This window comes from Colletotrichum costaricense (genome assembly GCF_030867565.1).
Source record: "Colletotrichum costaricense strain IMI 309622 chromosome Unknown Scaffold_3.1, whole genome shotgun sequence".
Classification (NCBI taxonomy): domain Eukaryota; kingdom Fungi; phylum Ascomycota; class Sordariomycetes; order Glomerellales; family Glomerellaceae; genus Colletotrichum; species Colletotrichum costaricense.
The window spans coordinates 3,205,075-3,220,499 of record NW_026848232.1 but is presented as its reverse complement, the minus strand read 5'-3'; the positions used below and the strand labels follow the sequence as shown (position 1 = coordinate 3,220,499).

Here is a 15,425-nt window from a genome sequence, read left to right as displayed (position 1 = left end):
TGTCCAAACGATACAAACATGAAAATGTGCCTGCAGTCAACAGATTCAATTTGACTTGGTGGGAATTGGTGCTCAGCAAACAAAACCTGATTCTCTTGATTGGCTATTGGCATGAATCCCCGGGACACCGAAAAAGAAAGAAGCAAGAACTTCGTTTGCATTCTTTCAACAATGCTCTGACTGTGCTACCCGCGGATTGGGGCACCCGAGGACGCGGTAAATGGCAAAGCATTCTTCGGCATACCAAGCTGTCTTGCTTTGTCACATCATTACGATGTTGGTTTGCCGTTACATCCATGGCGCGATCTTTGCCATTTGCAGTTGCCAACGATTGGTCGCGCATTTGAGCATCATGCCATTGAAGTTTTCAGTCAAGCTAACAAACGGTTCAGTGTAACCCTGAACATGAGAGAGTTTTGAAGTACTGATGATTATCACCCTGCCCTCCCTGCTCTCAGGGACCTAGAAGTAAGACAGGCGTCGTGTGTAGGACGAGACAAGAGACTCGTTTTATGACCGGCAACCGAAGTTCGGACTTGCTGCGGTTTAGAAGATTGCATATATGCGACATAATTCCTTGATGCTACGCCGAGTCGGCCAACTGCATGTCGATGAACAGGGGTATTCTGTCATCCGAACCCTTCGGTCAACGGATGACTCGTTCATGGCGTGTGTCTGTACAAATGGTAGCATCCAAGCATTGAATATGGCACAACTTTTGGCGCGCACGTATGTAAGCCCTTGTCCATAAGAGTTCGTCAGGACCAACGTCTGGTTGGTTCAATATTTTGACAGCTCCTGATCCATAAACCGTTGCAGGTACGAGTAGCCCCGAGCAGAACATCCAATCACTAATGCAGCCGAGGGGGACCTGGAGGAATTCCCGACTTCCCCGACTAACACCATTTGTAGTCGGCCACTGTTATACGTAATCCCGAATGCAACCCTACAGGAAATTGATAAAACCAATATGCATCGCAGTTGTCGACCGTTGGAAGTGGACCCGGGGTTGGTTCTTCAGAGTTAAATAAACACTTTTACAGCCAAGCCTGCACTCAAACACAGAGTTAGGGGCTCCTAACCCTGCCATCACTTCTCAATCTGGAAAACCCTCGCAAACTGGGTACTTCCGCACGTAGTATCACCTTCCAAACAAAGAAGATCGGCAGGACATGGGATCCCGGGGAACCATCCCGTTGTCGTCTCATTCTAATTTGGCGGCCGTTGGCGGACTACATTCCGTTAGTCGCTCCTGAGTCGTGCCTTAAGCAGAGGTTCATCAAGTTTACTTTCCCGGCGCGTCTCCGATTTTTTCGGCATTGATCAAAAAAGTCTCTCAGATGCATATACACTGCTGACGAGATGGAGAAGTTTGACTGCATTGTGGTTGGCGCAGGTAACCTATCCCAGGCCTTCGGGTTTACATGTCTCCATACAGATAATCTTCTCGTCGGGATACAATGGAGTGGCACAATTCCATAGACTAACATGGCATTGCAGGATGGTATGGCCTGGCCGCCGCAAAGCAGTATCACTGCACGCAGCCAGAGTCTTCGCTGGTTGTCTTCGACTCCCAGCCCACGCTCGGTGGCACTTGGGCAAAAGAACGCTTATACCCGGGTTTGAAAAGCAACAACATGCTGGGAACTTATGAATACCCTGACTTTCCCATGGACAGTAAGAGATTCAACATCAAGCCAGGGCAGCATATTCCAGGCGAAACTATCAGCATCTATCTCAAAGCATATGCCGACAAGTTTGGCATTACCGACAAGATCCGATCCTGCCACAAGGTCATTGTGGCAGAACATCAAGAAACCAGTGAAGGTGGCTGGTTCCTGACAGTTGCGAACTCTCAAAATGGAGAGATCCGAGTGTTTGCTCGACGTCTGATCATTGCGACTGGCTTGACGTCGGAACCATGGTTGCCCCATTTCGATGGTCAAGAGTCTTTCGGCGGTCGCATCTTTCACGGCAAGTACTTCCAGCAGAATGCGGATACTCTGGAGACGGCCAATACCGTGACAATCTTTGGTGGCACGAAGTTTGCATGGGATGCCGTTTATTCGTATGCAACTGCTGGCGTGAAGGTGAATTGGGTCATCCGCTGTAAGTCTACTTCAGGCGGAGATATAGACACCAACTCATACAATAATAGCGACGGGACATGGTCCTTGCTGGATGGCACCCCCTTATGTCACTCCACTCAACAAGTGGTTGGAAAAGCTTGCTAGTCAGTTCATCTCTGCTTCTGTCTCTCAACATGTTCTGAGCTAACGATACCTCAAACTACCCTAGACACACGAATGTTGACCTGGTTCAGCCCTTGTTTGTGGGGCGATGCTGATGGCTACATTGGGACGCGTCACTTTCTCCATGGTACTGCCATTGGGAGAACAATTGTCGATATTTTCTGGAAAGTGCTCGGAGGCGATGTGATGACGCTTAACGCATACGACTCCCATCCAGACACGGCAAAGTTGAAGCCGTGGACAGAGGCCATGTTCACAGGCACCAGCTTCAGCATTCTCAACTATGACACCAACTTCTTTGACTTGGTCAAAGAAGGCAAGGTCAAAGTCCATCTCGGAGAGATCGATCACCTCAGTTCTGGAACGGTTCATCTATCCGATGGAACCGAGTTCTCTGCCGATGTTCTGCTAGCTCACACCGGCTGGAAACACGTTCCACCGATCAAGTTCCTCCCAGAGGGTATCGAGACGGAGCTCGGTGTACCACATGCGCCTATCGACAACGCGCCTCGAGAAGATCTTGCTGGTCAGGCCGATCTTGTTGACCTAGCCGACAAGGAGATCCTGGATCGCTTTCCAAGGCTCAAGGATCAGCCGGTATGGAACAAAGACTACGTGCCCCTGACCGATCAAAAGGGCATCGACAGCGACGACGCAGTGACTCCTTACCGAACCCTTACCCCGTACATGCTTCATCACTTCATCGTCCCGCCATCAGAACGCTTCTTACGCCCACGTGACACAGCTTTCATCGGCATGGTTGGCAACTTTAGTAACGTCATCACGGCCCATGTTCAAGGCCTGTGGATCAGTGCGTACTTTTCAGGTCTTCTTGCCAGAGATCCTGCGAAGGCAGTCGGCGACGACACGGCGATGCAAAAGTTGCAATACAACACGATCTTAATGAACCGCTTCGGTAATTGGCGTTACCCTACAGATTGGGGCTCCAATAAGTGCCCGAGCTTCGTGTTTGATGCTGTGCCTTACCTAGACCTGTTGCTGAGTGACCTTGGTCTCGCCCATTACCGGAAGAGAGGATTTATGGCCGAGTGGTACTCGCCTTATGGGCCAGAAGATTACAGTGATATCAACGAGGAATGGGACGAGAAGTTCGCGAAGGGCAAGGGTATCGGTGCTACGTCGGGTCAGGATTAATCATTCATCTATGATAGTATCATACCTTTTCTCATTCAATTGTAACTATCGTTTACGATGACAGGACGATGATGTTTGTATTTTCTATCACCGAGTTTACATGGTTAACAACCCCGCTAAATCACTTTCCCAACCGTGTCTGGCCGTGGTCACTGCCCTGAGCCCATGAGCTATCACCGCCCTAGCGGGGCTTCACTTGGTGTCTTCGATGCGAAGAAGATACTTCTTAGCCGATACTTTGCCAGCTTCGAGGTCTTTAAGTGCTTTCTCCAAAGAGCCAAGGCCTTCGGGAAGAACCTCATAAGGATGGCCATTGAACCAGCCTTCCTCCAATCCCAGCCCGAAGAAGCGATAGAATATGGACCCAAACTCCTTGTCGCCCAAGGGAGAACCTAGAATTCCATTGGAGCTATGAACAGTGCCGACCATGGTGTACAAAACCTCGGCCTTGACATCGCTTGGGGAGGTCTGCAGAAAAACTGAGATCTTACCGCCAGGAGCCAGGGCCTTGGCAACGGTCCGGACTGTCCCTTCTTCGGACACTCCATCCAGAGCATTGAAGATGGGGTGCCCCCCGGCAGCCAGACGTATTTGCTCGAGAACGTGGTTTTCACCCTTGCGGTAGTCGATGACTACATCGCCTTTCTGCCTATTGACCAAGGTTTCCACGTATGGACTACCACTCCCGGCGACCGCGATAATGGGATGAATGTTGGAGAGGGCCGCGAGCTTGATGGCAAAGGCACCAACAGCTGTTGCACCGCCGTTGACCAGAAGAGGTAAACCTGTCTTGGCTGGATTCCAAGGAAGCGGCAAATCGAGCTTTTGGTACAAAGCAAGAGCAGCGGTCATGGCAGCGAGTGGAATTGTGGCCGCCTCTGAATCATGATGTGTTAGCACAAACTTAGCTTCAAGCAAGATGACGTGCGGTAACTCACCCTCGAAACTGGTCTTGTCGGGGATCAGGAAGGTCGACTGAGCCGAAGCGATGGAGTATTCAGCGTAACTTCCATGTGGGGTGTTCATTTCGTGGAAGGCCGCAACCCGGTCTCCCTCCTTGAAGCCGAGGACACCTTCACCAATGCTTTTAACAAAGCCAGCAATATCATCTCCATGGTTGAGGGGAGGTAGTTGCGGTGCCCAAATCTTGGGGACCTTCCAGTCTTTCGGATTGGTCCCAGAGATAACGTTCTTGATCAAGATCTGTCCGGGACCTGGGATTGGAATCGGAATGTCGTGGATCTCAACCTTGAGATTGCAGTCAAAGATTGCTTCTTTCATGATCAATGAATGTTTTAGTCGCGTGATAGCTGAGATAGTCGGTACGGTGATGTTCCGATGCTGCTGTAGGAATTCCTGTACTGATTCGAGGACTCTTGCCTTGCCTTATGTAGGAAATATCTCTCTCACACCTACCTTACCTTACCTAGGTGATGCTCAAGGCAGTTCCTTTCAAGGCCAATCAAGTACCTAGACTCGCGATAATATGAAAATGCCTAGAGATCCGGATGACAAATTATGTAGTGCTCGGAGAGATTCCAGCCAGCGCAAAGTCTGCCTGACTTGGAGATCCCATAAGCTTGTATTCGATCGGGGGAATCGAGAACCTGAACTTGCACATTCTACGGCTAAATTTTCAGCCTTCAATGATCGAACTCACTTCGAGTGCTCCAACTAAGACCACGTACTGTGGTACAGATGTTCTCGTCTTACTAGGAGCACAAGAGAACCGAAAAAGTAGATAGGTAACTCCAAATGCAAGTGTTGGGGTTGGACCCACTATGAAGTTGGAGACTTGGAGACATCGAGTTAAGGGCTTCCAGTCTTCCCGAAAGGCTTCTCTTCTCGAAAGGCGCCGCTGTTCAATGTTCGTTCTAGATGATTTGTTGAGGCTCACCATCTCTTTTTCATTTTGACAATCAGAACGAACCTTAATATGCCCATTGCAGGAAACGTACGTATCCACGATATCACCCCGCCTATTGATATGAGCATATCGATATTAGTACCTCTCCGCCTGCCTCCCTAGCAATTTTCGGCTGTTGGCCGTTTCGATGACACTTATCCTACTTAATATTAATGAATTTATGATCTCTCCTTTGGGCATAGTCCTACTTCCGTAAATTTAGTAGCAGCGGGGTTTCCTGCAGGTTACCGAGTCGAGTAAGGTAGACAAACCTACACCAATCCCGGATACGAGCCGACATCGAGTTTGCCTAACGGCATTGGCTGCCGCTTACCTACCGCAAACATTTCCGTTCTCGCCAGTATCAGGAGCCCATGCCGGTGAACAACTGACTGTTCTGCCAGCAAAGTCAGCTAGCAAGCCAGGACCGGGGCCGAGTCTCCGCTTACGGTCCGGACCGTCAACGTCGCTGGGGCCAACCCCGGCAAGGCCCCACCCCGATAGCCGGCCTCTTGCCCGAGTATTCCGGCATTTGGAAATTGCTGGAAAGCTCGAACTTTCTCTCCCCACCCTTCCTTAACTCTTCTCTGTTACGTCACTGACACGGCAACCTACGGTCGCGTGCACGTTGCACGGCAGGAGAACTCGCCGCAACGTCGTAACGTGGTACGATGGAAATGCGAGGACTCTCTTCGATTCTTGAACCCTTTGGAGAAGAAAAAATCCTTCACCCTATTTATTCTATAGACCATTCTCTCGGCTTCCTCCTACTCGTAAAAGTATCCATTTTCTAAGTTCTTAGACCATTCGCAATACTCTTTCGCGAAGCATCGCTACTTCAGCAATACTCGGGTAATGTCTCTCGCCCAGCACGTCACCCAGGCCGAAGGCTTTGACTACGAACGTCCCACAGAACAGATCGAATCAACTGGCAATGGCGAGGCTTTCTTCGGCACACTCAACCCATCCAACACCGAGAGTAGTAGTGATGAGCCGCAATGGAGACGACTGAGCTTTGCGCCTATTGAGACCGTACGCGCCGAGAAGCCCATTGCTGCTTACAAGGTCTCTAACACCAGACGATGGGGTAAGATCCACAGTCTAGATTCTAGAGAATCTTCCAACCTCGAAACTAACGCCTTGCAGTACAAGTAGCGACTAGCATAGTGGCATGTTGGCTAGCTGCGGGCATTGTTTTCGGATTCGCGGCCCTCAAACCTGTTCTCATCGCCGAAGGTGTCTACAGCGATCTTTGCGATGCCAACGATCCGGGCGCGGTGGATAACGGCGACTACATTCCATGCACCGAGCAAGACCTCAGGTTGAACTTGTTCTTCATCGCCGCCTCTGTTACAGCAAATGTGTCTTCGCTGTTGGCCGGCTCTGTCCTTGATCGCTATGGTAGACGAGTTTGCTGGATGGCCTCCTGCGTATGCCTCACCCTAGGATGCCTCCTCATGGCAGTCTCACGCAAATTCGCCTACTTTGACGGGTACTTCCTTGGAAACATCATGCTTGCCCTCGGTGGAACCTTTGTCTTTGTTTCCAGCTTCCAGCTCGCCAACGCATTTCCCAAGTACAGTGGACACATCATCGCACTGGTCACTGGGGCCTTTGACGCGTCGGCTGCTGTGTTCTTAATCTATCGTGCGGCATATGAAGCGACAGAAGGCAAGCTCTCACTTGAGAAGTTCTTTTGCACCTACATCGCCGTTCCATTGCTAATTCTTCTGGCCGAATTCGCATACATGCCCGTCCGGTCCTATCATTCAATTCCTCAGCTGGAACAAAAGATTGAGAAAGCTCAAGACGAGACGCACGATGTACATGAGTCCAATGATGAAATTGACGACGTAAGGCAATTGCACAAAGTACGCAGTGCCCGAACCGATCGACGGTTGTCAAAGCTTGGCCAAATTGAGGAAGTCGCTGGCGATGCTGAGCAGCGTGAAGAGCGTGTCAAGATAAACGAGGAGCGTCAGGAAGCCAGTGGAGTCTGGGGAGTTCTGCATGGTGTTCCGGCCCACCAGCAGATCCAGAGTCCATGGTTCATCCTCATCTTGCTTTTGACGATCGTTCAGATGTTGAGGATGAACTACTTCATCGCGACTGTCCATGCGCAATACCGATACATGTTGGGCTCTGAGGCCGACGCCAAAGACATCAACCGTTTCTTCGATATTGCCTTGCCTGTCGGTGGACTGCTTTCCACCCCATTCATTGGGATTCTCCTCAATAATCTCAGTGTACCGGCAACCTTTGGCGCGCTGACTACCCTGATCTTTGCCATTGGCCTCCTCAATTGCCTACCCTTCGCGTGGGCGGGCTATGCTACAGTTGTCTTATTTGTCATCTTTCGCCCCCTATACTACTCGGCCATCTCGTAAGTTTAGTCTTGCTGTCTTTTGGATCATACGTTCGTGCGCTGATCAAGTTTAAAGGGACTACGCAACAAAAGTCTTTGGTTTCGCCACTTTCGGTCGTATCTACGGTACGATTGTGTGCGTCTCAGGCCTGGTAAACTTCGCGCAATCTGGGCTGGATGCTCTTACTCACGGTCCCCTACACGGTGATCCCACGCCTGTAAACGTCACGCTTGGCGCATCAGGCACCATAATCGGGGCTCTTTTAACGGCATTCGTCGCTATCAAAGGTCGCACTTTTGTCACAGAAGAAAAGCCTGAGTTGGATGCCGTAGAAGAGAGACAGAGACTACTGTCATCGGCTGGACAGGGCTATGGCAGTCGGGAATGAGAGGACTTTTTACCAAAGGAGCAGTTTCAATCAGAGGAGTCTTAGTACCCGTCTTGTAGGTGTACTTAGAAATTATGCAATGAACTAAGTGGGTAGAAGCCGATCGTCAAGCATTGTGGCTGCTACCGGCTGCCTTTGAGGTCGGAAGCGATGCCACCGTGGGCACCAAAAGAGGCCTTTCGAAAAGTAGCCACTACCTATAAGCAATGTGAAAGCCCATAGAATGTAGAAGGATAGTACATCTGGTGAACAATTATAAATTGAAAGTTTCCCTTACGTTTGTTTAAGATCCATCTTCATTGAGAGGAAATTCTGAGCTATTGATACCCAAAATTTAAAGTCGCCTGTCACTGAACAGCTAGTGCTCTGGGCGACTTGGCAAGACCCACGTCGCAAAAAATGACGAAGTAAAAAACAAAAAAGCCACTGCTTCAAAGATGGTAAGATGTTCAGTCTGTCTGCTCGGTAAAACACTTTAGAGCAATTGCACCTGGTATTACTAAGGTAATAGCCAGCGAGATGCACCGATTCAACAGTTGGGGTACCCCAACTCAGTGGCGATGGCCCCGATTCCATTGAAGGTCGGTGGGGTTGGAGACACCACCATTTGTAAACCCGGAGACCCTTCGTGTCGAAGCCCATGAAGTCTAATCTCGTCACATCAATGTTGCACAAGATCATCATGTCATCACGGTGCCCATCAAGACATCGTTGAGTTATATTAATGTCACCTGAAATTTGATGTTTTGTTGTTGGCGGTTGCGCCCACCGAAATGAGGCAGACTTCAGAGTACAAGAGTCATCCGCTTTGGTTTTGGTACTTTGGTCGGATGGACCTGGGCTTATCTAACATTATGAGCAAGCTACACGCGCCGATGGCACATCATTGCATAGGTAATCAACGTGATTACAAATGGCCTGACAATGCATGGGCATTCCTCTTTTCTCACTGCCCAAGTCGACAGTCAAGTGGTGCTGCTTCCACTCCTCCTTTCTTCAAAGCGACATTATGTGGCTGCAAAATAGCCCTGACAGAGATCACGCCAACATGTCAAAAGCTTGCCATGTGTGTCATCGCACCTTCGCTCGAGGCGAGCATCTAAGAAGACATCTGAGAACGCGTACGTGTCGTATAGGTTGCTTTAGTATCGATGGGGCGTCTGCTAACGATGTTGATCATTCTGCTCCCCAGACACGAAAGAAAAGCCGTATGAATGCCATTGTGGACAAGCCTTTGCCAGGCGGGATCTGCTTACCCGCCACGAGCGACTCTACCACGCTACGGGGGATGCTGCTACTCCACTGGCGACGTCCAGAATGAGTGCAGGCCAGGACCAAAATTCGGCGGCACTCAACCCATGGCCAGTCTACCATGAAGTCATGCAAGCCACTAGCCAAATGACATTGAACGCTTTAGGGCACTTGGGGAACCAAGACGCAGCTCCTCAAGAGCTCATGCAACAGGTCCCTTATGGCAACAACCCTGAGTCACTAAACCTGCCCAGTAGTCCAATGGAGGCTATGCTTGACATCTCTGAGTTCTTCGACGCTGTCGGCCTAGACATCCAACACGGATTCAATCTTTTCCCGTCCACAGGATTCACCACAGGGCAATTTCAGGAATCCGAACATATCGATTCATCGGCTCCAAGCACGGGCCGGTATCAGTCAACTCCTGAAAGTCACGAACTGGCGTCGAATGGACCCCCACCGATGCGGAACATGAATCCAATCCCAGATGCTGGTACTGGTGAAGGTAGGTTGCGATTATATCCTTCATTCCCTTGATGAACCCTTCGGCATCAATGGTTTTAATGTCTCCTCGACAACTTAGATGATTTTCACGAACTGAAACCTTTGCGGCAACCCTGGAAAGTGAACGAATCTCAACGAAGTCAATTCATTCAATATCTCAACCCATACGCTGCGGCGCTAGGATCATTTAAACTTCCTTCCAGGTTATCGTTGTCAAGATACATTGCTGGGTATATTGACGGATACAATGATCACCATCCTTTCATGCATATGCCAACCTTCTGCATGAAATATTATCGAGAGTCTCCAGAGCTGGTGCTGGCACTCTTAGCCGTCGGTGCTCAACTTCGATATGAGACACGCAACGCTTCCGCATTGTACCGAGCTGGAAGGGCAATAATCTTGCATCGACTAGAATCAGGAGAGTTGGCGATCCAGCCTGGAGGATTATGTGGAATATCCAGGCCGTCTAACTCTCTTGCCTTGGCAGGAGAAGAAGCTTATATCTCTGCTGCAGCCTCACGCCTAGACACTATGAAGGCAATCTTGTTGTTGGCAACCTATTCTACCTGGCAAGAGGACTCCTGTATCGTTCGAGAATCCCTCGAGTACCCAGGCCTCCTCGCGCGGTGTTTGCGGGAGAGCGGACTTGTAAATGATGCCTCTCACACCGACGAAGACCTGGACTGGCATTCCTGGGCACGAGCTGAGTCAGATCGCAGGGCGAAGCTCGCCGCATTCTGCTTCTTGAACCTTCAAACACTGGTCTTCAACGTTCCGCCGGTCATCTTGGCGAATGAGATTGATTTGTGGCTGCCAGTAACTTGTGATGAATGGATGGCGCCTAGCGCTGCGTTGTGGCTAGAGACTCGTAGCAAGAGTCCGCCGCTCGTTCGCTTCCAAGAGGCGTTTGTCAACTTGGTCCAACCTCGCACGGAAGAATGTCCAGTTCCTTCACCCTTTGGAAACTTTGTGATGATACACGCGATCCTGCAGCGCCTCATAGTCGCAAAACAACTCTCACTGGATCCTGCATCTCCGGGGTACGCACCCGAAGAGGTTGCAAAATTCGAATCATCGCTACACCGGTGGCGTGACCAATGGTGCAAGGCTCCCGAGTCCGTTTTAGACGTTAGGCATACCAAGGGGTCTCTCTCTTGGACAGCGACGTCTCTGCTTGGATTAGCTCATGTACGCCTGCATTTTGCTTCGAGAAGACCGCAAGAGGTTTGTTCCGGAAACCCAAAGACCATTGCAGGCAATGCTTGGGATGCTCGGCCGCCAGAACGTGGGCCTCAGCTCGTCTACGCTCTTCTACATGCGGTTCACGCATTGAACATTCCTGTGCAACTCGGTATCGACTACTTGGCTAGCTGCCAGGCTTTCTTCTGGAGTCTGCAACACTGCTTCTGTTCCTTTGAGGCGGCAGTGTTTCTCAGTAAATGGCTGTATATGCTCGCAGAAACACAGGATACGGGAGAGTTGGATAGTAAGTTATATAATCCAACGAAAATGCCGATGCCAAGACTGACGCGAGACCAAGTCAATGAACGCCATATAATAAGTTGGATAGAGTGTGTTGTTAACGAGGCTTTGGCTTCGGTCGAAGCAATTGACGGATACGATCTGAGTACTCTGGAAGACAACACCTCACACTCTTTGGAGACTCTTGGTCACTTGGTGATCAAGTTATTCGCCAAGATGTTTGAAAGATGCAATAGCGCCTGGCCGATCATGAGAACGATCGGTCAAAGTCTACACGAATATGCGAGTCTTCTGGATGAATATGACAAGTCGCCAAGCCATTATAAGAAGAGAGGCATTGATGTCAGCGTGACAACACGAAGCAAATAGCACATGTCAACGAGGAGCTACTTCGAGCATTATGCTGAGGTCACAGGTGTTTTTTTCACACTCTTCACTGTAATTGAATATCTCAATTCTTAACTCAAATCGTTACCAAACGTCTCCTTATTTCAAATGGTGACCAGAAGCCGACTGAGCAGTTCATTCGATAAGCTTGGCGCGATCATGCCTTGATCCATATGGGATATTCCTGATTACAGTACTGGCGGGACTATACAAAGCGTCGAGCTCCACGGGAAGGCTCAATTTATTTCCGACCATCGGGTTCATAGGAAGTTCTGTTCTGGTCGTTGGATCCGTATTCAGCTCGGCTGGGCAAGGAAGATAATCGGCCGCCGATACGGGGAGCTCTGTTCTAGCCTTCAGTTCCACACTCGGCTCATCGTAGTAAGGATAAATATCGACCACTGGGGCCACCGAGGCCACCGGAAGCTCTGTTCTGAGCGTCGGATCCTTGCTCGGCTCGTCTTGATAAGGACTGTGATCGATCGCTGAGGCCACTGGAAGCTCTGTTACAGTCTTTGGGTCCGAGTTCGGTTGTACTAGACAAGGGGTAGGGTCCGCTTCAAGTTCCTTTGTCTGAAGTGGGACATCCATAGTGTCGTTCGTTGAGCTCGTTTTATCGACAGGCGGTGATACGAAGATTGGTCTCTCCGAACGGCCGTCAATCCACATGATTGCCAGAAATGCAAGAACAGCTAAGATAATCCCAACTATGGCGGCTCCCGCAATAGCATTACTCGAGGCTTCTGTAGCCCTCGGCATCGCTGGAGGCAAAACTGTTGGGATGGCTGTGGGGATGGCTGTGGTCTTCGCTGTTGGCACGAAGAAAGTCTTGACTTCCTCCGATGACCATGACACAGAACCGACACCCCTAAACCTATTGTTGAGCTTTTACCCTAGTTCTTCAGGACTGTAGACTTACTTTTCACGATACCAACGTTGAATTTCTTCATGGCTGCGATAAGCACCAGCGCTAGCATTGTAATTGTCCTTCCAAGTCCACTCCGCCAAGTCGAACAAACCAAGCCCTTGCGGCCACGGATCTCGGAGCGCCCATCCTTCCAAATTACCCACACTCTTGCTTGTGGTTCTTCCACCAACAACAATCATCTGTCGATTTCCTACTACTGCGCAGTGATGATCCGTTCGTGGAGATACGTCGTCGAATTGCACCTGTCTCCAAACAAACCCTGGTAGACTTAATACAAAGACATCGCTGTATGCTCTGTTAGAGAACCCAGCTGTTCCGCCGAACAAGAATCTGTCTTTGTTAACACTTTGACTGGCTCGATACACTGTTCCATTATACTGACATCTCATATGTAGTTTTGCTCCTGAGTCCTACCAGGCAGAACCACTGTCGTCTAGTCGGAGCAGATCCTGTAGTCATTTGGCTATACCATTTCTTGGAGACCGGATCCATGAACGTAACGTTGGATATGTCCATCCATTGATGGAGGCTATCGCTTCCGCTTACTATTGGCTCCAAGGTCGCCATGAAGCCACCGAGGAGCACAATTATGCCATTTGGTCCAAAGTCGGGGACATATAGTGCTCTTGCACCTCTCACTGTCCCGTAGGGAGGAAACGCAGCCTTGAAAGCGGTCGTCTCATTCGACCACAGCTTGGTATTCCAATCGTAAACAATCATACCTGGAGTAGCTCCAGCTGGAGCTAAGTCCGCTTCGCCGTTAGTCATGTATACCTTCGTTCGAGTTCCCGCCCAGCCCCCGAACCAAAAGCCACCGTGAGGAGTACTGGCAAATGCTCCGTCCTCACTTCTCACTAGCTCTGTGAATTCTGTGGGGTTGTCGGGGGTCTCTTTCAACCACTGGCCACCACCAGTGCCATCGGCTTGGAACTTCCACGACCCAGTAGACAGCGATTCGTCCTTCAAGTAGAGGGTGTTGGCGGTGTGTCCTCCCCATATATAGAATGAGTCGTTATCTGCCCTTTCCCACAATGCTTGCCTATCCATACCGTATGGTTCTTTCGGTATCGATCTGATTGAAACGTTGGCGGGGGACCAAGATTCCGACAAGTCGATTGAGAGGGTAGAATTGACTACGTTATCCGTCTGTCAGAGAAGCGTTGAGACCCGCGAAGATACCTTCGCTAAAGTACTGACCTGGGTGAGAGCCATAGGTTTGGTTGACTCCGTAATCAAAGGAAGTATATGGTTTTCCTTCGGCATCGAGCTGAGAGACCTCTCCGCCATCGATGTAGAGAAAGTTACCGATAACAACAACTGAAGCCACATCACATATTAGCCGATCGTTCTTCTTAGACGTTTTACTTAGCCAGATATTCTTTGATACCATTAGATAGGCCTCTTCGAAGGAACAGGTCCGGGTCCGGCACATCAGATATTTCCCATGTGTGAACTTCGAGGAAGGATCGAACCCCCAAAAGCAGACAGGCACTTCTCATGGAGTCCCGAAACAACATATCGACTCTATTTTGGGTTAATACAAAGCTGGTGACGCCAATGAAATGCTATCCGTATCCGTATGAATGGCTCGGAGTTCAAACAGAGAAGTTCAAAAGGTCTTTGTCAACATGGCCACAGGTCGCGGCAAAAGGAGAATAGGAGACGACTCTCATTTATCAGGGTGTGCGACACAATTGAACTCGCCTGTTTTCAAGTTCTCTCGCCACGTGAATTTGGTGAAGTAGTACAGCAATGCCTAGCGCGACGCGGTGAAGACTGAGACTTCCTTCTTCTCTGCGAAGAGCCTCTGGCGAGCTTGAGATACATTCAGTGTAACCAATCCATCTTCTTTATCCAATGAAGTAAAGGTCCCCAAATACATCCAAATTGCCGTTACGCTTTGTACGACTCAAGCATATGACCAGTTTCGGTCCGTTCAAGGGTTATTGACGCAGTCTTCCGCTCGCATCCCAACATAGGCAGCGGTTATGCAGCCAAGACGGCATTGCTATTTCGAGTTGAGGCTCGTACATGAGCATTTTAAACACACCATGATGCTGGCAATCTTGCTTTGGACCCGGTTTTGTGTAAAGAGCAAGAGCTTTACCTATCCGCTAACGGCTTATTACATGTTCATCCTAGAAAACAATTAGCCCATCCTCTACACATATGAGGATGGAAGAAGATCCATGGTATTTGCCTTCAGGTGACGTTGACAGGACTATCTCAATAAGTACATAGTCACCGCGATGATTCGGGCCAGACAGTCCAATTGTGGCCTTCTACCTACTACAAAGCAGGAGGATGTTAAGAAAACAATATAAAGTAAAAGCAGTCACAGACACACGTCCACCAATGACTCGGCTGGGAATCGAGACCTAGCGACGACAAGTTCGAAGGCAGCTTTTTGGTAGTACAGAGGAATGATTCCAGAAGATTGAAGGGAAAAAATGGCCTTGGACACCTGCCCTCTACTTAAGATTTTACTTTCATGCCTTGAAACCACCTGAAATTCACAGACTTTGACGCCTGCAACTTCAATATGCACGAAGCTAACTACTAAACTGTCGTGATGACAAGATGATCAAAATCACTGAGAAACTATTTTCTGCGGATGCGTCATCGCATGATCAAGGAACAGCGAATGGACATGAGCAACACTGGTCGATTGATACTCGCTTGTGTGGTGAGATGAACGAGTGAAGATCGTCAGTTGACCATCGCAAGTTGGCCCCTAGTGGTCCTGTGCGCATTAATAGCAGACGTTGCGCAAAACATGGTTCAGACGACGATCAAACCGCAA

The 15,425-nt window shown here is 49.6% G+C and overlaps 5 protein-coding genes across 5 annotated transcripts; 3 read left to right on the top strand and 2 right to left on the bottom strand.

Annotated features, from left to right (window-relative positions):
• Positions 1-1,362: 1,362 nt before the first annotated feature.
• Positions 1,363-3,407, top strand: CCOS01_03916 (uncharacterized protein; the record flags this gene model as incomplete). The annotated part of the gene is made up of 3 exons (XM_060452099.1): positions 1,363-1,396; positions 1,501-2,109; positions 2,299-3,407. 3 exons carry the CDS (start codon positions 1,363-1,365, stop codon positions 3,405-3,407), a joined length of 1,752 nt encoding a protein of 583 aa, XP_060318364.1.
• A 192-nt stretch (positions 3,408-3,599) lies between these two features.
• Positions 3,600-4,688, bottom strand: CCOS01_03915 (alcohol dehydrogenase; the record flags this gene model as incomplete). The annotated part of the gene is made up of 2 exons (XM_060452098.1): positions 3,600-4,285; positions 4,346-4,688. 2 exons carry the CDS (start codon positions 4,686-4,688, stop codon positions 3,600-3,602), a joined length of 1,029 nt encoding a protein of 342 aa, XP_060318363.1.
• A 1,480-nt stretch (positions 4,689-6,168) lies between these two features.
• CCOS01_03914 (major facilitator superfamily transporter) lies at positions 6,169-8,067 on the top strand (the record flags this gene model as incomplete). The annotated part of the gene is made up of 3 exons (XM_060452097.1): positions 6,169-6,400; positions 6,460-7,696; positions 7,755-8,067. The coding sequence occupies 3 exons, from the start codon at positions 6,169-6,171 to the stop codon at positions 8,065-8,067; spliced, it is 1,782 nt and encodes a 593-aa protein (XP_060318362.1).
• Positions 8,068-9,384: 1,317 nt separating this feature from the next.
• On the top strand, positions 9,385-11,676 carry CCOS01_03913 (regulatory protein; the record flags this gene model as incomplete). The annotated part of the gene is made up of 3 exons (XM_060452096.1): positions 9,385-9,823; positions 10,340-11,311; positions 11,366-11,676. The coding sequence occupies 3 exons, from the start codon at positions 9,385-9,387 to the stop codon at positions 11,674-11,676; spliced, it is 1,722 nt and encodes a 573-aa protein (XP_060318361.1).
• Positions 11,677-11,829: 153 nt separating this feature from the next.
• CCOS01_03912 (kelch repeat protein) lies at positions 11,830-14,121 on the bottom strand (the record flags this gene model as incomplete). The annotated part of the gene is made up of 5 exons (XM_060452095.1): positions 11,830-12,562; positions 12,614-12,952; positions 13,005-13,755; positions 13,820-13,939; positions 14,010-14,121. 5 exons carry the CDS (start codon positions 14,119-14,121, stop codon positions 11,830-11,832), a joined length of 2,055 nt encoding a protein of 684 aa, XP_060318360.1.
• Between the last annotated feature and the right edge of the window lie 1,304 nt (positions 14,122-15,425).